The 21,050-nt window shown below is 43.6% G+C and overlaps 1 protein-coding gene across 1 annotated transcript in view; it reads left to right on the top strand.

Moving 5' to 3' along the window:
• Positions 1-21,050, top strand: part of grik3 (glutamate ionotropic receptor kainate type subunit 3) — a 111,985-nt gene that overhangs the window by 73,375 nt on the left and 17,560 nt on the right. The window contains exons 9-12 of the mRNA XM_048260367.1: positions 1,306-1,419; positions 4,971-5,174; positions 15,414-15,637; positions 19,253-19,371. Of these exons, the coding sequence (XP_048116324.1) occupies positions 1,306-1,419; positions 4,971-5,174; positions 15,414-15,637; positions 19,253-19,371 (661 nt within the window). The remainder of the gene's footprint in view (positions 1-1,305; positions 1,420-4,970; positions 5,175-15,413; positions 15,638-19,252; positions 19,372-21,050) is intronic.

The following is a 21,050-nucleotide window of genomic DNA, read 5'->3' as shown; positions in this document are numbered from 1 at the left end:
GCGTGTCAAACGTCCAGTGCACTTTGAATAGATAGTGGTGGAATCGGCTTTAACTGTTTGAGTGGCGTAAGATAGGGACTTTTGAAAATAATCCCGCTTAATTGAATATTAGCTCACGTCTTAGGTCTCACTGGAATTGTGGCAACGTCCCTCACTTGAAAATGAGCTTTTTCTGCCTGCATGTGGGCCTAGATATGCCCGTCTCTCCTCTTCAAAGTAGCATACATAACTTGAGAATTGCTACTTTGGATAATCACTTTTAATGAATCAAACAAATTGCCTGCAATTAGCAACAACTAGACGGTCCATATGTGTTAGGGTACAGCAGTACTCGCAAAAACCCTACGGAATACCCGCTGTGCCAGCTCAGGCTGTAACTGATATGCTTTACAAACGCACGCATTTACTGCACATGAGGTGTCATTATCAGGTGGGGTGGAGGATGCTGCTGTGAGGCGCCCACTTAGCTTAACGGGATCAGTCTCATCTGTTGGCATGGTGAATTTTAAACTGGTGGCCTCTACTGGTGCGGAGGAGAGGAGGGGAGAGGAGAAGAGGGAAGGGGAGAGGAGAGGAGGAGAGGAGAGGAGAGGAGGGGCCTTGGCTTGTGTATGGGGGAGGGGTGCCGACAGCGACAAGGCTGTTTGCACTAATGATTCGTTCAGAAGTGTCTGCTTTTTATGCAAGAGTCTTCACATGGAGACAAACGCTTGCCTAAAAATTCCTTTTATTTTCCCAGATTTTTGTCTGTACTGTACATTAAACAGATTACCGGCAGTAATCCTTTCGCATGCTTTTCTTGTCCCCCTGTCATGCGGTTTCTGTTTTCGCCATGTGACGTTAATTGGGAGCTTCTTCATTTGTCCAGCTGTGGCTTACGTGCTGGTAGCTTATGTCCTGTTTTTGAATGTATTCTATGTTTATGAAAGGTTGTGGGTATGGACAATTTGTTTAAAATACACTGCATGTTGCACACACTGTCAAGAATAACAGAAAAAAAAAACAGTAGAGAATAAAGCAAACAGAAATGCAATGGCAGTGTTCAGTTTTAACATAGGAGGCTCTAAACATGTGCTTTCTGAATGGAATATTAAATTGACACAGAGACCAAACAAAAAAAAGAGAGGCAATGAAGTGTGTTAAATGGTTGAGAGAGAGAGAAAAGATATATATATATATATATATATATATATATAGAGAGAGAGAGAGAGAGAGAGAGAGAGAGAGAGATGACCTCTGGGTTATGGAAGAGGTCACCTGGCTGCTTGCCGGACTGTCTAGTCATGTGACCTTGCTCTTCCTCAGGTGGGCAAGTGGAGTGCATCAGGGGGGCTCAACATCACTGAGGTCCCCAGGCGTAATGGGATGAACATCACCGACTCACTCTCCAACCGCTCGCTGGTCATCACCACCATCCTGGTAGGTCACAGAAGCACCCAGCGTGAAGGACACACTACACCGACACACACAACACACTTCGCCTTCCTCACGTGCAACTGACTCTGTGACCCAAATCTTTTCTTAGCAGAAAAAACAGAACTTCACCATTTGATTCTCCCACAGTCTATATTCTGGAGGGCTGAATTCCACTTGAAATGAGGATCACAGGGTTGTATGTTTATAAGACGCTATATATTTATGCATTAATTTGTTAATGCATCCATGCGTACAGTATTACTGCAGGTCTTTGTGAGATCTTGGTAATAATACTGATCCACCACAGTATGCTCTTCATGGAATTTGGAATTATCATTTACTTCAACCATACTAGCATAAAAGGTAACATTATTAACTGTTTGGTGCACCAATGTGTCTGTAGGCTAAATAACAACATTTCTTGTTGTTATGAATGCTTGTTACCCAAACATTCATAACAGAGTTAGTTTATCCGTCCGTTAAAACATAACTTTTCAATTTCAATTTCAACATGGTCACTGAGTTGTGTTGCATTGGTATTCAATTGTGTTCAGTGTTTTTGTACACAGTAAATATAAATATACAATTTATGCTCAGGGGTAAAGATGTGCCTGTCACTGCTTGATGACATTTCTATTCTGTCTGTGCACTTTTGTGAACTAAACAAAGCCAAGAAATCCCGTTAGTCAGAGTGTGATGCTGCGAACACACATAAACAGGTGCCCTCTCCCCTGCAACCTCTGTCACATGCGGATGCTCGGAGGCTGTATTCTAGGCTGTCGAAGGGAGTTTCAGGGTTGTGTGGAGACATGGGAGGGGGCTGTCAACGAACAGCCCTCACAGGGTTATTTTGGTCAGACACATGAGTTATCAACAATGATAAACACTATCATTAAGAGAGAAGATTGAGTGTCTAGGCTGCAATTATGACCGACTGGGGTCCAGAAGGGATATAATCAGTGCCTTTCCAGTAGCAAAGAGGGGGAGTTGCATTTACTGTCATCAGATGCACAGTCAAGTTGTGAAACAGCTGGCTTGAGACCTTTTTAAGAGGCACCATCTAGCTTCTTTTGTGTGAACCGATCTCTGTGTGGTTGTCGGAGGTTACAGAGGAAGGCATGTCGGGCCATACAAAGGTCTGAAGGTGTCCATGCAGAATTATATGTCACAGCTCCCATATTCTAAATCAATGGGGTAACATTAATATTGTCAGTGGCTTTGTCATAATATTTACCCAGTACGTAAGAACTCACTTCTGAAATTGGACATACATCAGTAACAAATGGGACTATTCTCGATTGTTGTTGTTGCAGGTTTGTTTAGTTGCATCAGACTCCATTAGTGCAATATGCTGTCCATAATAATAGTGGCATTTTTGCTTATACATAAGAGCTTACAATATTTAATGTACAGTCTGTCTGGTATTAACTGTCTTTACTTTGCCATTCGCTTCTGCCCACTACCCCCCCATCTATTTGTGCAGTATGTTTATGAATTTAAAAATACAACTGGAAGGCTGGCTCTTTTAAATCAGTCAAAGCTCACAGGACTTTCCTGGAAACATCACAGGACACAAACATGTTTTGGTCTTGAATGAAATGAGGAGGACATTATGTCATTCCATTGGTTTTAACAATTTTGTTATGAGTATGTGTGTCTTCCCCCCCCAATGTTTGCCACATATTTCCCCTTTTACAGTACTGTGCTAATCACTCATATTAATTCCCTTTCACCTCTCTATAGTTCATTAAACCTTATAAGTCATTCAGAACAAAGTGGGCGTAATCTTGTCTACCTTACCTTGCACCCACTTTCCTGAAAAGTTTGTATACATTAAACATATTTACCATAAAAAGTCCCAGCATATATATATATATATATATATATATATATATATATATATATATATATATACCGGTATACATTTTAATGTGTTTAATATACTGCCACTGAAAGAGGCTGTGCTGGCCCTGTGTCGCCTGACAAAACAGCCGAGTCTGACAAGTTAAACTTGGGCCTCCCCAGTGACAAAGCCATGCAAATGGGACCCTTCTGGGACATCTACTATCAAGGCAACTGGACAAGATGGGGGGAGCGGCGGTGAAATTGATTTCCAAACTCAGCTGAGCATCATTACGCACGCTTACAACATCAGTCATACCCTTACAGGCTGGCTGTGAGCTCAGCCTCGTCCTTCTCCACCTCCTCCTCCTCTGCCATCTCTGACTGTGGGCATTTCATCCCCCCGCCCCCCACCCCACCCGCTCCTCTGTCAGACATCCTCTAGGATGTTATTGAGGCTGCAGCATTTCCTCTCCTCAGCTGCCCATTTCGTGCCACTGTCACGCTTGAATTGGGCGAAACAAGTAGAGAGCCAGGGTCACCTTGACCACAGAATCGATTACCTCGGTAAGGACTATAAATCGCATATCTGCTCATTCAAAGCCATAAATGGCACAATAGCTCAAGTGCAAGTGTGGCACAGTCTCATAAAAAAAGACCGAAGACTAAAGTGGCTTTACTGATTGCCATGCAGTCTCAGTTAATGTACACACAGGCTTTAGACGCAGATAGAATTAAAACAGGTACAGTGTTTTTCTGTCTCTCCTCTTTTTTTCCTTCATCTTATCTGCTGTCTGTAGAGGCTCCTGTCAGTCTCTGTTGTGTTTGTGACAGCTTTGAAGCCGACATTATGAGCGTGTTCATTTTCATTACGGCATTCTGTTCCTAATCAAGAGTTTATACGACCCAAATAACGACTTGCTTGGGGAAATATTACACCGCCATAAAAGCTTTGACAGTGCCCGGGTCATAAAAACGCACAAGGCTGAGCTGAAGCCACACTGGGTTTTGTCCAGGGATCCCCACCAACATCAATGGTTGCATCATGCAGCTTAAAAAAAGTGCTGACAGAAAACATGATTAAAGACAGAATTTGTTAACAAATTCTTTCTGTTCTCTTTTAAGTACTTTTCTGAGCTCGATTGAGCATACCAGTGCAAGACAGCCAGTGGATTTTTTCCAACAAAGCAAACCCTCTCCATATGGCACAACAGACAGACAGGCGAGAGTACAGATAGCATTTTATCTCAGGAATTATTTTACATTACTCATAAACCTTTGTGTAAATTATTGAAATTACTATTGTTTGCTAAAGTATATGTATTTGTTTTTGTGTTTTGAACCCCTTCTGCATTGACAACATTACTGAGGTTACAAACAAGACATGGAGCATACTGTACAGTACATATCTGTATCTGTATCTATATCTGTGCTGTAGAAATAGTTATTATGAAGTGATACTTTAAAGTGATATTGCAATTGTTTTAGAGTGGAATACATTTGCTAAAGGCTGACCAATGCAACCTCTTCTAATGCAGTCTTTTCTCAATCTGTTTTGATGCATGGCGTTTGAATCGGCTGTCGCCTTGCGTTAAGTAACACTGCGCACTAACAGCAGAAATCACTTTACCTAAATTAGGCGTACATGTTCAAACGAAGCAAAAGAGCTTAGATCAACACGGCCGCTCATTTGATGTTCTCTGTTTGAACAGGAGGAGCCATACGTCATGCTTAAGAAGTCTGACAGGGCGCTGGTCGGCAACGACCGCTTCGAGGGCTTCTGCATCGACCTGCTCAAGGAGCTGGCCGCCATCCTGGGCTTCTCCTACGAGATCCGCCTGGTGCCGGACGGCAAGTACGGCTCGCAGGACGACAAGGGCCAGTGGAACGGCCTGATCCGGGAACTAATGGAGCATGTGAGTACAAGCTTGGACTGCCAGAGACAGACATGGGTGCCTATGACTTCCCTTCCTTTCCACCACTCTGAGAAAAAGCAGCTGGCACTGCCATCCCCTACCAATGGTGCTGGTTACCGCTAGGAAACACAAATCCTCAAAACATATTAATCCTCACTTCCATTTTTCCTGATGGCATGAGACAGTCCGTAGTTTGAAGTTCATCAATGGAAGTCAATCTGGAAAAGAAAGACTCTCTTAGTCTCTCCCCAATATGTTGCAGGTGGTAGACAATATCATAATGTACCCAGAAATCATGGGGCAAAGCTGTCTCATCGGGGTGAAATTCAAAGAGAACCTTAAGAGATCTATATTTCATAGTATATTCTTATGAGACACCCTCTCTCTGCAAAAAAAAAAAAAAAAACACAGAAAATTGCTTTGCTTTTGTTCTGATTGGAGCTATTGAGGTAATATAAGGCATATTTCCCTTCAAGAACATTGCTGTGTTGAGCAAGCTTGTCTGAAACTGTGACAGACATGAAATAATGAAAGTGAAAAGCTGTACAAAAAGAACCCTGTATCAGGAAAATACAGCAGGCTTGGCAGCTGAGGCAGAGGGATCTAAGCTCTGTAGACAACTGCAGTAACAAGAGGCATTATTATCCCTGCGACTTCTCCCCATCTCCTTAGTCGTTGCCAGTTTATTAGCGCACCTGCTGTTGCTGCATTTCTGCAAATCAAACTAGCTGCTCCCCGTGCAGTAATTCAATGTAGCTCTAAGTGCGCTGCTGTTACACGCAGAGCCGATCTCCAGTGGCAGAGCAATGAGTTAAATTGTGGATGCTACACTTGCAGGGCTGTAAAGTTAGCAAAGAGTCAATACGCTCAGACAGGGAAGGTATTGGCAAGTGCTACCACAGCAAGTACACAGTTAAACATTTGCACTGAGCCAGCGAAAAATCCCCCCCACATACACACACCCAACACCCCACCCATGTGCCTAGTACCAACCTCTCAACAAAGTGCTCCAACACTGATGTCGTGTGGAAGCTGAGACCCCCCCCCCCCACTTTGAGGACGGGCGGGCTGAGGGTGCTTCGTTGGCATTTGAGAAGTGGCTTTCATCCCAGTGCCCTCTCACTGTCCTCACCTCTCCGGGTCAGGGGGCGGGCTCAGCCCAGGAAGTAGTAATAGCTTAAGTGGCATTTAGTGGTGGGAGAGTCATATGGTCAGAGACAATGGATAGGCACTGTAAAGGTTAGGAGAGGGGAAGCTTTGGCGGAGCACTTAATCTTCCCCAAAGCTTTGGGCAGATCCAGCGTGATAACAGTCACCTTGAGACAAAGGGATACCATGAAAAATCAAAACAGAAAATATATGCACTGTTTTTCCCCCTTGCGCTCTCTCTCTCTCTCTCTCTCTCTCTCTCTCTCTCTCTCTCTCTCTCTCTCTCTGTCCTTTGGCTTATTTTTTATTTCAACGGCCACCGTAAACTAGGCGGCCATCTCATTCAATCTCTGTAACCACCTAAGAGACTCTGCTCAAAGGCATCTTCGGGTTTTTACGAGGTTCTTTCTGCAATCATGGAAGTGCTGTTATCATTGGGAGTCCCAGGCAGGCAGTGCTTTGACGACCAGTCGCTATGAATATTTAGGAAGTCTCTGAAGCATGAAACAAGAGGTTTTTGTTCTTTCCTTACAGGAAATGGCCTCCTGTTTCATCTGACAGTAGTACTAAATATAATTCCATAATCTTTTATTTGTCTCCTGAGGGACGGAACATATATCTGAAATGCATCCCTCTCTCACGTGTCTAACTTAAGTCCATAACCACACTGCTGTAACACTGCTGTAAATTGGAATTATGAAGGCAAGTGGCATCATAGCAAATGTGGAGTGAGCAACAATGTTTCCATGTTTTAGATTCACTGAAGACATGGAGCCACTAAGAGGCTGCCATTTCTAATTATCGTTGCAGCGCTGCTTTCTCTCTGCATGTTCGACAGACAAAGGAAGGAAGCTCTCAGACCTAGATCTGTCTTGAAAACACACACACACATTTTAATTCTTATTAAATCCACAAATCATATTACAATAGACAGGATTCAAATATTTCAAGAGATAAGATATGGCTTTGTCACTCAATGATATTCAGGGGTACAAAAAACATCTCCTGCGCCATACTTCAAGGCTGCCTATAACTGCAGATATGGAGCAAAACTTTGCTAGCTGTTTTATTTTTCTGCTGGAGAGCCCTGCCAGCCTTAACCCACTGGAAACAAGTTTGTGGACATGCCCCAAGCTGCCAAAGATCAACACCACTAGCTTGCACTGATAGCCTAGGTCACATAGTTTTGACCGTATGGGTTGGTACTTCATGATTTTGTCATTAAAAGCCATGTCCATGTAGAGATCGTACACACATCCTATTTCAAGTATAAGTACTTCCCTTCTGTCTCGGTCTAAAAACACAACATCAGGGGTGTTAGGGATGTTACAAAACACATCAGTGGAGCTGTTAAACCATTCTGGCATAATATGTGAATGTTTGTACATGGTCACATTATCTGGAAGTACATCCTTAACAGTGTTAGCAATAAGGTTAACAATCCGGTTGTGGCGTGCAGTATAAAGTCCTTTGTACATAGTACAGCCATTAACAATATGGGCAACTGATTTGAGGTGATGGTCAGAGTCTGAGTGCATTATACAGTGTGGATGGTGGATTGCAGGGTACCATAATGCAAGGTTGTATTTGGTGGGTAGCACCTGCAGTCTGGCTTTGACAGTGAAACAGAGGATGTCCTCCCCAACAGCGGCATTTGTGAACATGGAGTGTGAGACAGAGTGGTCGGCAAAGTGTAGGCATGCCAACTTTCCCTGCATTCTGAGTCCAGTCCAGTGTTGTTTGGTGTCTGTTTGTTTCATGTTAAGAAGGAATCTCCTTGCTGTTGGATTATGTAGTGTGTGTTGTGCAGGGGCGCCTGCAGGAATTAATGCTATGGTATGCACAACCCCCCCCCCACAAAAACTTGTGAACAATATTTGTCCGTTTTAGGTCCGTGCATTGGTCAGTCAGCAAAAAAGTAGCCTACATAGCATAACAACATCCACATGCAATAATACAACGACAACGTCTACAATGACCTATTCATTTGGACAACTTGATACAGCCCTATACAGGCTAAAGTTACCTTTAGTTTTATTCTAGCGTAACTTGACGTCTGGCTTTAGTGCAGTCTAATGTTCTGACAAGCACACCGATTGCCTACCTTGTTCTTGTCCATCTGGAATATGCTGCCTCCATCCTTTCTGTTTTCGTTGTTTAAAACTTGTGATATCCATGATGAGTATTGAGTTAGTGAATTAGCTCAACATTGTGTGCTGATAACCATATATAGATAGCCGAGTAAAAGAAAACAACAAGTAGCCTATTGCGTGCCTGCTTGCATATTCTCTCTCCTGCTCAAACAAAATGTGTGCACGTTAATTTTGATAACGTGTTCACTAACTTTACGTAATAGAAAATGGTAAATAGCCTGATGGCATGCAGCTAATGGGATACTGTGCATAGTTGGGAAGGTATGGTAGGCCAATTTGGTGTGAATACACACACAAGGGAAATTTTCTCTCGCTGTTGAGTAGCCTGATGGTACGCACAGTGCGTACGCACGTACACCTGCAGGCGCGCCTGGTGTTGTGCCTCGTTGTGATATACAGTAGCCTCTGCTGTTACAGATGGGTCTGTGACAACTGCATCAGATGCCTGTGGTGCTGTGTGTGAGTTGTGTTGTGTCCATTCCAGTTTGACTGACATTCTGTTGCACAGATCATTTAGGTCCGGCCAGTCTGATCGGACTCCAAAGCCTGCAGCTTGTGTGTCCAGTTTCCCGCTGCTTTTCCTCCTAAAGCCTAGGAAGCTGTCCTGGCCTGGTTTGGCCAGAGGGACCTTCCTCTTCCTGGGGTCCAGCAGGAGGGAAGCTCTGGCTACCTCTCTGACAGTGGCATCGTCATTGTTGAGCATGCAGATGAGGTGTGTCAGCCTGGTGGCAGTGCATACCCATTCCACGTTTGGGACACCCAGCCCCCCCCTCTTTGCGTGAGAGGAAGATGAGGTACCGGGTAGAGTGAGAGTGTGTTTTATTGTTCATGTCGTGTAGGACATTTTGCGGGATGTGGACACACACACACACACACACACACACACATACACACACACATACAAACAAATTCACATGATAGTTTATAGTAGGAGTAGCATGTTGGTTTTGCCTGCTTGGTGCTCTTGCTCTGAAAATGAATATTCCATGCAGGCAGTGAGTGCAATATGGCAGCTGTTTGGAGAATGCCCAGTACTTATTTGTGACAGCTACACAATCTAAAGTGTTTATAGCCACTACCACCCACACACAAATACACACACACACACACACACACACACACACACACACACACACACACACACACACACACACACACACACACACAGCCCCCCCCCCAACCCCCCACCACAGTTTCAGTCCATATGTCACTAGTGTCTGATTGCCAAAATGACGTTGTCTTGGCCTCCCGTCTGGTTTGACCACCGCCGCACGTTTCCATGGTCTTTATCAAATTACAGGTGTGGTATCGAAGGTGCAGTCTGTGTATTTTAGTGGCTCCATTTTGTGCCCCAGCGCCTCTGCTCGGCAAACACTAGATAAGGCAATCTTGAATCAGCAGAGCTGAAAAGCAAATCCAGGCGGAGTCTGAGAGAGCTGACCCCCGATTGCTGCGAGAAAGCTGGATAGATAGGCCATTTTGATGTGAGTAAACCTGAATCGTTATCTCCAAAGGAGGATTTATGTTTGTAGGGATTTCGCTGCCGATTTTTCCCTCGGAATGCCATTTTCCCTTCATTGCCCGGGGCCATTGTGCTGACTTAAAAGGAAATAACTAGATTATTTTACTTTTAAAGAGTTTTCTCTCCGAGTTTATCTTGCGTAGCTTTAAATGCGTAGCTTTAATATCTTCACCATCAATTGATCCAATTTTGTAAGAGTGGCTGCAATACAAGGACTGTGCGTACAGTGACACAAGCATGTATTTATAGTAAAGAAGAAATGGCAAGCAGGGATCCGTGCGGCTTTCCTCTTCAGACCCCAAAAAGAGAGCGGGTGTGGGGGTGGGTGAGGAGGTGGGGATGTAGGGGGAGCCGTTATTAATGGACACTGTCAAAGATATTTATCGGTTCCATTTATTTCCATCAAGGCTGTTTATTAACCCTTAAAGAATTTACATTACTTCCTCACAGTGGGCGTGGGCGATAGGTGAGCGTCAACTTTACGGGTGACAAGGGGGTCGTGCAGTTGGGGCTCGCAGGTTTAAAGAAGACAACAAGTAAACAAACCGGGCCCTGGTTGTTTTGTGCTGATAAAGTGGCACTATATCACAGGGCCATACATTCAAAGCTGTCAGCCCACGGGTCGCCATAAATCATAGTTTCATTACTGAATTACAAAACGCCTTTGCCCTGGTTCATCTGTTTAGCGGCAGCGTTCACACTTGTGCGGGTATATTGAAATAAGTCAGATCTCGGCATTCGTCTTTGGAGGTCAGAGAGTCATGTCAAACACAGGACCAAATTGAGAGTGAGAGAAAAAAGGATGCAACAAGAGCAAGCCTAGGCAGTCAAGTGCCTTTGAGGACATGCTTTACATGTGACAGTATTATGTTCGCTTTCCTGTGTGTGTGTGTGTGTTGATCTGATCCTTTAATGGAGACTACTAATCTTGAACTTACAGTATTTGCCAAGACTTTCAGTTCTTCCTTTGGTAGCAGGAGACGCACATATGTTCACCATTAACAAGCCGTTTATGCAGTTATATAAGGTTATTTGTTGATACAGAACAACACAAGGGCACTGACTACCGGTAATACACATGCAATGCACACTAAAGGCATAAACAAGAGAATCAGCACTGGAGGTAGTTACACTGATGGGATTTACAACTAACAGAAATACAAAACGCTACAGTTATCACAACATTAATTAGAAACACTAATACAACTTAATTACAAGACAATCACAGATTATTACATTCACACTAGAGGCATTATGACTCGTATTGGCAGATACAGAGACATATTAGCATGTCATGCGTATATGCAAAACGTGTGCGCGTGTGTGTGCGTGTGTTTGTGGGTAGATAAGGGAGGCGTTACCGCTCGCTGTGTGAGGGCACTGTTTGTCAAACCTTTGACTGGGAGTGTGGGCAGGAGCAGTCGCAGCGCAGCTAATTAGTAGCGCACAGGGGCCTCTGTGTCAGACGGCCTGGGCACTCTTTCTTTTCTTCCTCCACGTACTCACAAAGCCCTTGCCTGAGCCAAAGGGCGCTGTGAAGAAAAACACCAAACGATGCAAGCGGCCTTGTTCAACCAGATTCAGCCACAATAGATGATCCCATTAATCATGCCACAACGCCAGTATTAATAGCTGGCTTAGCACATCATTTGTTTCTGTCACGGTAATTAATCTTTTGCCCAGACAGTTACACAGGAAGGTTACGGAGTATCGCGCTTTCATTGTCTGTGTATTTAGATAGCAGCTGGGCTTTGGACTTGGGAGAATACTTTAATGAAAAGCCTCTTTATTTGCTCGTGTGAGTGCCTGGTGCTCCTAGTGCCAACGCCAGTGCTGATTCTGTTGCTCATTTAATATAGCTGTAATCGAGAGAACATGATGCCCGCACATGCAGTCCAGATTTATTTTCATGATTATTGGAAATTCTGGGATATTGTCTTCCATAAGGCGAACAGATGGATGTAAGGAATGGTATACCATCAGGTGCGTTAGTGTAAAAATAACTACTGTGAAGCTGAAACGGTAACAAGACATGTGGTTCACAGTTGGGGGGAAAATGCTGTGAATATTGACAATATGGTGTGTGGACCATCCTGAATACGTTGTGGACCATCCTGAATATGGTGTGGATCGTTCTTCATCCTAGCGAGTGGACGTGTGTGGGTGTGAACTGGGTAGTGTTAACTGAAGCTTTGACAGGAATGTGATATTAATGGTAATGTACTTTTTTATCTCACTGGTTAATCGAATTTGTATATCAAGGGTGTGCATGAGAGTCAAAGTCAAATGTGTTTACATAGCAACAACCAGTGATAGTTACTGAATAGAAGGTCAATGATTATGAATTATATGGATAAACTAGCCCAAGTCTTACACTATGACCTGGGCTGTGTATAGTCTGAGGCGGTGTTTTGTGTTTTAAGCCCCAACATCATCTTGCAGGCAGCGCTGCATGGAAGGCACTAGGGTTAGGCAAGGGTTAGGGTTAAGGTTAGGGTTAGGTGCCTTGAAGTTGACGGTCGCAGCGCTGCCTTGAATTCGACGGCGGCGGCTTAAAACACCATTAAGCATCTGAGACCACTGGTGTGGTTGGCTGCGGTAAATGTAAATATTTAATGTACCCCCAGCATTCTTGGGTCTCTGTCCACATTCTGTCTCCTTAGCAGGTGGTGTGGTGACGTGAGACCAGTGTTGGAGCGCAAATCCTTTCAGCACTATACTGCTGTGTCCGTCTCTCAAACAAATGTACGCTATCTATAGGGGCTGTACATTATCTCTAAGTGTTGGCGAGAATGAACAGGAGTTATTACAAGGATATTTGCCTTCAAACCGCTGCTGCAGCACATTTCACTGAAACAACGGGTCAAAGCACTTGGAGCAAGTGGAGTGACAGCCTTGCTTGCACTGAGATAAAGCAAAAACAAATGGGGGGAAAATAGCCAAAAGTGCTGATTTGTGACACTCCCAAAAAGCCACTTTCTTTATTGTTATTCTTAGAACTGAGCAGAGTGATTGTCCTGTGCGTGCTTGTGTGTGTGTGTGGTGTGTGTGGTGTGTGTGTGTGTGTGTGTGCATTTCTATCCCTTGAGGAGTAGGAGGTCTGAGCTCCTTTGTGACTTCCATCATGTTAGGGGAGGGAAGGAGGCGCTCAGGCGTGGGCCTGGCAGCTGGTTTCATTAACCTCGCGTCCAACCCTGGAGACAGCGGAAGCAGAGGGAGGCCATGTTAATGGTGACCTTCTAAATATGCAGCCCGATACGATGGGCAGGTGAAAAGCTTCCCAGTCACCTGCAAGCTTATTTTGTCTTGATATTGGTCTCTTTCTCTCTTTCTCTCTTTTGCTCTCTCTTTTTGCTCTCTCTCTCTCTCTCTCTCTCTCTCTCTCTCTCTCTCTCTCTCTCTCTCTTCTCTTTCTCGCTCTCCTATACAAGACAAAGGGGGACTCAATAGAGGAGAGTAGGCTAACCATGTCACTAGGTGTAGCACCTTAGGACAATCAGCTCTGTTGATCTTGGCTGGCCTGAGTGCCTTTCTCCCATGGCGACTCACCACCCCTTGTTCATGAACTGCGTTCCTTTTTTATTTCACATTTCTTCAGGAACATCTCAAAGTTGCCCTGATTCAATTGTTTCAGCTACAGTACATTTGTTACATTTAAGAGTGCCCCCGCCCCGACCCCCAACCCTCATGAACCAAGCTAAACGCAAGGGTCATAAAAGTATTTTGTCATATTTTATTATTGCAATGACACAACACTTTATATATTATCTATATAGATGGTTAGCTTGCTAACTTGCTAATGTTAGAGAGTTGGCTCACACAACATTTCAAACATGTTTTGGGGTTAATAACAGCTTTTTTTATTTACAGTGTATATTTCTTGCTAACTTTCACAAAATCCAAGCTTTAAAATGCCAAATAAATGACGTTAATTTTCAAATATGGCCGTCTCGGTCCATCTACTGAACTCTTGATTGAATCTGGCAACCCGAAGATTGAAATACTACTAGCTGCGTGATTGGTAAACTGTGAAGGGTGGCGCAGCAGGCCAAAACACCAAATATAAACAGCATTTTAGGTCCACAAATTAATGTGTATATCCTGGCTGTACCATTGTTGTCAGTGAAGTCAGTATTTGAAAGTAGGATGTTTTCTTAATCTCTGATGGCACGTTATGGTCATTTCATGTTTTTTTTACAATAAAAGTCTCACATATAGGACCTTTAAGGCTGATGGGTTTGAGGAAAGTGTCAGTTTGATTGATGAACTTCATGAAAACCTTCAGCTGAATTAAAAGCAACCTGGTCTGGTCTCATTAGCAAAATGTTCCTCTGGGAACATTTTCGCAGACCCAGCCAAATGTACCACCAGGTACGTTTCTGAGCTGAGCTGGCAGGGTGCCAATGAGAGATGTTTAGACATTGTTTACCACATTTAGGTATGGTCGAACTAGATCTTACATGAGCTCAGATTTAGTATTCTTTGGTTACCAAACCAACGTTTTTAGTTTTAGTAATTAACTTAGTTGTTAATACAGGAATACTGCATCTATAAGTTAGCTCAATTTTAGCTCAACTGTCAACACTCTTGACTTTGGCTCCAAGATGATGCTGCTGCACATGCGTGTGTTATGTTGAATTGTGCAGCTTGGCCCTGCACACGGCCGGACTCGAACCTGCGAACAGCAGCACCATGGGACACCACCATGCTTGTCCTTCTTTACGCTTCTCTCATCCTCTCAAAGGAACTCTGGATGTCATCCATAGGGACCATTGGGTTCTTGGTTACTGTACCTATCTGACCAAGGCCCTTCGTCACAGATTACTCAGTTTGGCTGAGCGGCCAGATCTAGGAAGACTGTTGGTTGTTCTAAATGTTTCCTTTTGAGAATAATGGAGGCTACTGTGCTCTTGGGCACTTTCAATGCTGCAGAAATTTTCTTGTATCCTTCCCCAAATCTGTCTCTTCACACAACCCTGTCTCGCAGGTCTACGGACAATTCTCTCAACCTCGTGGCTTGGTTTTCACTTTGACATACACCATCAACTGAGACCTTATATAAAGAGATGTGTGCCTTTCCTAATAATGTCCAGTGAATTAAATTAGGCACAGGTGGACTCCAATCAAGTTGTAGTGCTGTGGATACTTTCCGTATGCATTCACAGAGCATGATTTTTTTAAATCAGGAAATGTTTGGCAGTACACTGGCAGTAGAGCAGTGAATGTTTATTCATGGAAAGATTTTTTTTTTTCAGCCCACATAATAACAGTTTTTTCAGCACAACAGGTAAGCAATGAAAGACATTTTATCTTGCGTTGTTGTGAGCTGCTGGAAGAGGTGTAAAGGCCTCTAGGTCTGACGGGGTTTGGCTTTGTGACTGAGTGCATTTGTCTTTTTCTTTCTTCGCCTCATAGAAAGCTGACCTGGCCGTGGCCCCCCTCACCATCACCTACCTGCGGGAGAAGGTTGTGGATTTCTCCAAGCCCTTCCTCAACATGGGCATCAGCATTCTGTACCGCAAGCCCAACAACACCAACAACGGCTTCTTCTCCTTCCTCAACCCCATGACGCCCGACATCTGGGTCTACATCCTGCTGGCCTACCTGGGCGTCAGCTGCGTCTTATTTGTCATCGCCAGGTGAGACGGGCAGCCAGGGACAACAGGCAAAGTGAAATCATTTTAAGATCTTAGGCGCCAGATAAAACACCAGACACATGTGCATACCTTCAGACATAGACACACACACACACACACACACACACACACAAACAAACACACACACAAACACACACACACACACACACACACACACACACACACACACACACACAATTTTAAACTTTCAGTTCTTTCAGTTTACTTTCTTATAAATGTTGAAGCGTTTACCTTAAAAAAGAAGAAATGAAAAGAAAAAGGGTTTGCAAGCGCCTTCGCTCTACCTCCCCCCAGGTAGTTATTGTTTTAAAATGTATGAAGCCCCTAAAACCACCGAGTGGTTCTTGAGTGAGAGCTCTGAGGGAATGAGTCTTTGGTTGGATTCTGTCGGAGGAGAGGACACAGCTGTAGGCTACTCATCAGCTCAGGAACGCTCCCCCCTCTCTCTCGTCTTTTCAGCACCCACTGAAAAGACACAAGTGAGAAATCAGATCACGCCGGCAGCCAGGCCCCATCAACCATAGCAGAGGTAATTTCGGAGACTGCTGTCACAAAGAAAGGGCCTTTTACAGCAGGTGAAAACGGCGCCCTAAATTTGTAAAACTGCCTATTTGCGAGCATATTCAGCTCATAAATATCGTCTGTGAGTATACAGATACACCAAACTTCACGAGTCCAGTAAAGCAGATTTTACAAGCCAAGGGCAAAGGTTTTATAAGAATTAAGATCCCATACCTCTCTCCCTCACTCTGTCTCAACCTGCATTTCACTTGCTCACTCACTCCATCTCTCCTCTCTCCCTCTCTCTTGATTTTGCTTGTTTACTCGCATGCATTTAGAGTGTCCATGTGTCAGGTGCACTAAACAGTCAGTCAGTCTTCAGAGTGATTGTTTGTCTTACATATGCCATCAGTCTTTGACTTGTCTACACGCTGTTGACTGTATTGAGACATAACCTTTAGTCGCTTGTGTAGAGGTCACTGTGTTGTTTTTCACTGAGCAATCACAATAGAACGGTAAAAGAAATATGTGTTTTGCCAGACTCAAGGCTCATATTTTATCTCCGACAACCCCTCTTGTCATGTCCATGACTGCAGGTCACTGACACGCAGAATCAGCTTGTGCCTCTGCGCGCATGAATGAGAGGAATAAATCATAACTGTCTGAGTGCTAAATGTGATGAAACTGCTCTTGTCTCCTGCATGAGCTTGTTCTATCAGTGTTCTCCAAATCTAAGGTGCATGTTCTGCAGGATGTAACTGAAAGGTGCTGGGTATGATTCATAGCAATGCTTCAATAAACTGCCCATAGCCTGGAAAATATACATTAGAAATTAGACAAAGAGAAGAATAGAGAGACCATACAGATTCAAATTGAAGATTCCAATACCTCGCTACATGGATACACTGTTATGCTCCAGCAGGTGTGTAATAATGGGCAGTTCTCTCTCTCACTCTCTTTCTCTCTCTTTTCCTCTTTTTCTTCCCCTCTCTATTCTTATCTCCTCTAATACCAACACTCTGGCGAAGTTTCAATTTTCAGAAAGCTACTGCTTCAGGTGTCTGACCATGAAGACAGCCAGAATTGACAAGCAGTCTCTCTCTCTCTCTCTCTCTCTCTTTTTTTCTCTCTCTCTCTCTCTCTCTCTCTCTCCTTTCTCAATTTTTAATTACTCTCCTGGTCTTTTTTTGTGTGAAATATTGGCTTTCTTGTTGACAGTTAAATCTCACCAATGACAAGGCGATTGGAAATCAACGTCATGTTAAGAGACCTGCAGTGCTTTCCACTACAAGTATTTCAGAAAGTTTGTTTTATTTATTATTGGATTTATGCTTCTTTCAACAGCTAAGGGAGAACCAAAGTCATCAAACTTCAATATTCTGATAAGCTTTGGCGGGAGGTGTGGAATGCATGTCTTATAGGGGCATTTTACCTTTTTTTTCCAACCAAAGGCCTTTTTTCAAAGAAAGATATATCTAGATATGAGGGATCCAAAGCATTTCTTCTTTTTCTTCTGGAAGCTAAACACTCTGAATAAATTAGGATAATCTGATCATGTTCGGGAAATTATTCAAATTAATTTCAGGGAAAGGAAGGCACTGACATTTAGCATGTTTTATCTTCCCATCTGCCTGCAAAAGTGGCTGGCTTTTTTTCCACACCAAAAAAGAGAGAGGAAGAGAGAGAGAGAGAGAGAGAGAGAGAGAGAGAGAGAGAGATTTATAAAGCACACACTGTTTGAAAAGATGTTTAAAGAACTACCCGAGGTTTTTCTCGAGTCTGTGTAGGCTTTTTAAAAACATGTTTAAAGAAGCCATTTTTGCCTCCCATTTTGCCATATTTAGCATTTTAATGTGCTGCCCTGAATTCAGCTTATGCATTTCCGCATAGTGCTATAGCTTAACCATTCCGCAAGAATCAGACAACCAGAGTCCCTACAAATTAAATCAGTGTTTTATTCAAGTGTTCTCCCCAAAAACATTCATATCTCTCATATGTTCTGCCAGGCACAGATGGCCATTCATTTGCATTATGTTCATTTGCTCCTTCCTTTAATCCAGTGGAAACATACTGAGTGAACGCTCCCCATCGCAGGGTCCAGTTCATTTGGTTTCTATTGTCTCCCAGCCATGCGGTTGTGAGGTATTAAGAGGCTGTGGCTGGAGAGGCACAAGTTTAAGTATCTCCATCAAGAGCTCAACAGGAAGGCGCCACGCCGCTGAGCAACATCCCCGTCCAAATGTTTGGGCTTCATTATAGCGAGCAGCAGCAGTTCTTTTCGCCATGCTCTGTTTCGTGTTCACCACACTGGCGGACGCAGAAAAAAAGCACAGTGATTTGTGGTGAAAATGTAACGTTTGTGTAATGTCATTGTCCAATGGCTAGGCGCTTTAAGGAACATGGCATTGAGAGAAATCCACAGACCAGGCAAATGCTCTTCAATGCTTGAAGCTGGGCTCTGTAAAAGCGCCTTGAGACATATTCATGTGTCATGGTGCTATATAAATAAATCTCCATACAACTGAGTGGACAAAACATAATTTTGATTGATTGACACTCACTGTGGTGACGCTGTGTACTGTGCATATTCACTAATTAGTTACAAAATGTTTTATCCAAGTATATGTAATTACAAGAGACCCTTAGAGGGATATATTTAGACTGGTTTCTCTATGGGTCGTACACTGTTTACAAAATAGCATGCAAATGTAAGAATATATGTTGCATCTGTTGTCTTTTACAGTGTGTGGAGGTGGTGGGGATAGCAGAGTGATTACTAGAGTTGAATAGTCCCTAGAGTGGGGTTCTGCCATGATGTCCCCAGTCATGGAATGCCTCTTGATCAGTTAGAAATTATTTGATTGTTTTGGCAGGAATTAAGTACAGTAAAAGATAAGTTCACTATACAGTATAAGAAATCTTAACAACCTTAGATTTTCAATGTAGAAATATGAATCCATGATGGTGTACCTACTCTACGTAGTGTAACAGGATCTAAAATTAACTAATTAGCTACCGTGTGCTATTCCAGTATTGGCGGGTGCCATATTCTGGCTCTGTTGTGCTTACTGCGCTGCGTCTGTGTCTTGTGGTCAGGTTCAGTCCATACGAGTGGTACGATGCCCACCCCTGCAACCCTGGGTCTGACGTGGTGGAGAACAACTTCACCTTACTCAACAGCTTCTGGTTCGGTGTCGGCTCCCTCATGCAGCAAGGTATGGAGCAGATATGGATTTTCTCTACCTCCTCTGTTCTCTCTCTCTCTCTTATTTCTCTCTTCCCCCCTCCCTCTGTGTTTCACCAAAAAAAAAAAAAAAACGTGTTCTGTGCCGTCTTGAAAACCCATTTGCTGACAGCTTCAGGCTTTCTCATTCTTCGCCTGCTTTTTTTAAACCACCGACCATTCTTTCTGACTTTCTTCTACAAAACCTGTCTGTCATGAACAAGTGAAAGTAAGTCTTCCATGACAAAAGATGATATTGTCATTGTGGCGGTGAGGGTGTGTGTCAGACACCTGTCACCCTCGCGCTGGGTGGGAGAGGAGACAAGGCGGCGGCCCGACAGTGGGCATTTTTTTGTTTCCTCATAAACTGTGGCTAGGATAGCCTACGCTAGGGACCTTGCTTTCATGTCACAGCCAAGAGGTGGTGGCGTGGATCAAAGCGGAGTGACAGAGGAGAGTGACTCTTTACCCGTATGGGCAGAGACTGGGGTTGAAGTTTGGAGATACTCGTCCCCTTTCATGTGCAGACTGAACTTCAGAAGCACCGCCACCACCGCTGCCATTTTAAAAAAGCATCTTGATTCGAACGAAACGACACAGCCATCATCTTAGTCCGACTCAAATCCATTTTAAATCCATCAATCTTGTTGCAGTGATCTGTGGAAATGTGATTTGATGTATTAATCAAGGGTGAATGTAATTGAAAATAATGAGGACATCTTCATTAAACACTGCTGTCGCATGCTGTGTGATCACATGATAAAATTAAGGCTGACCCTGACTCTGCTAATGAACATAAGCAGTATAGAGATCCTTAACCATGCATACGACTTAAAGGCACTCTCTGCTTTTACATTGCAGCATCATTATCTACCGTCTATCTAACATGCCTGGCAATCTTCCAGTTTTAAATTTGATCTGAAAGATAGATTGGGGTAATGGCTTTCTCTTGCTTCTCAAATCTATTAGTTTAAGTAATCCATACTCTAGGATGCATTTTTAATCTAATGGCTCCAAATATAGGGTAAGGATGTTATAAAAAACATACGAGACTTCCCTATAATCCAACAAACAAAAGATGACTTTACATAAAAGATAGTAAAACTCTACACTATGACAAATAGAGAGAGAGAGGGAGGGAGAAATAGAGAGACAGAGAGACAAAGATAGAAGTCAATGTACTGAAAAGCTTAACCAGTGTAAGAAGACAAATGGAGCTGGGTTTGCCTGGTGCTGTTTTCGTGGGGGATATTTGCCTGAGAGGATGGAAAATGTGATGTGCTATTCATTAGGCATAAGATTGCTGCAGCTCCCACAACCAAGCCCCCACCTCCCAGATCATTTCCACAACCAAGCCCCCACCTCCCAGATCATTTCCAGCTCAACAGTGAGTTCGAAGGGAAAATCCTACCGCTTGACTGTGTCAGAGAATGAGACAGTGGATGGATGAGACCAAGAAAGACGGGGAGGGGAGGATAGACTGAGAGAGAGAGGCCCAAGGCACATGACAAAGAGGACTTTGCTGGTTTATGTGTACACATTGTGTGATACATCGCCTCAGTGTTTTATTGCAATGTCACACAGATACTAGTGTTACAGTGGTGAACACATCTACTGGGAAGCACACCTGACAATATATACACAGGATTTACCTTCTGCCCTTGTGTGTCC

Source organism: Alosa alosa, chromosome 13 (assembly GCF_017589495.1).
Source record: "Alosa alosa isolate M-15738 ecotype Scorff River chromosome 13, AALO_Geno_1.1, whole genome shotgun sequence".
Taxonomy (NCBI): Eukaryota; Metazoa; Chordata; class Actinopteri; order Clupeiformes; family Clupeidae; genus Alosa; species Alosa alosa.
This window is presented reverse-complemented; position numbering and strand designations above follow the sequence as displayed.